General features: G+C 42.1%; 1 protein-coding gene across 2 annotated transcripts in view; it reads right to left on the bottom strand.

Moving 5' to 3' along the window:
• The window catches only part of LOC107595398 (protein FAM219B-like), a 6876-nt gene continuing 6128 nt past the window's right edge, over positions 1-748 (bottom strand). For both annotated transcript variants that reach the window (XM_016285784.1, XM_016285785.1), the window contains exon 6: positions 1-574. In XM_016285784.1, coding sequence (XP_016141270.1) covers positions 437-574 — 138 coding nt within the window. In that variant the 3' untranslated portion in view covers positions 1-436. The remainder of the gene's footprint in view (positions 575-748) is intronic.

Genomic DNA, 748 nt, shown 5'->3' with positions numbered 1-748 from the left:
AAGAAGAAATGTCCGAATTGTGAGATTAAGAAGTTGCTGTTATCGTTTTATGTAACAAGCTTCCATTTATTAATGAGAATTTAAGCGGTAAATAAACTTAAGAAACAAACAAAAAAAGTTGCAGTGCAAAAAACTGGTGCAATGGTACTAAAATCTGCCTCACTTTCAAATATAGCTACTATTTGATTTATTTAGATTCTGAGGTGATATATGCCGGCTCTCCAGTGTTTTCATGAGACGCAGACAGCAGCAGAGATGCGAGTAAATCATGGCTCCGATTCACAAGCAGCTCAAAACTGGAAGTGTTTGGGATTTTGGCTACGCTGTGTATTTCTAGTAACGAGACTGAGGCTTAAACCATGACAAAGAAAACGAGTCTGTGCTCCTAAAAACACTGTAAGAACTCAAGCGGGTGCATCAGCAGCTCTGGGCCGGATCACTGCACACAGCAGCAGCAGCAGACGGAGGAGGAGCTCAGGGCTTTCGGGGGAATCAGGTCCAGATCCTCATCATCAGGGATTTCATCCAGGTGATATCCATCCTTCAGCAGCTGCCTGCTCAGGTCCGGATGCACCTGCCGAGAGACACTGTTATCACTGATATCAAAGGTGCTCACTTCATGAAAACACAACTGAGACTGTATAACCCTTTAACCCCTAATAATAGTCAGAAAAATCTATTTTTTTAGGCTTTTATGGCACATACAGTTAAGGTCAAAAGTTTACATCCCCCTTTCAGAATCTGCAAA

The sequence above is a fragment of the Sinocyclocheilus grahami genome, unplaced genomic scaffold, assembly GCF_001515645.1.
Source record: "Sinocyclocheilus grahami isolate Dianchi unplaced genomic scaffold, SAMN03320097.WGS_v1.1 scaffold201.1, whole genome shotgun sequence".
In the NCBI taxonomy this organism is placed as follows: Eukaryota; Metazoa; Chordata; class Actinopteri; order Cypriniformes; family Cyprinidae; genus Sinocyclocheilus; species Sinocyclocheilus grahami.
This window is presented reverse-complemented; position numbering and strand designations above follow the sequence as displayed.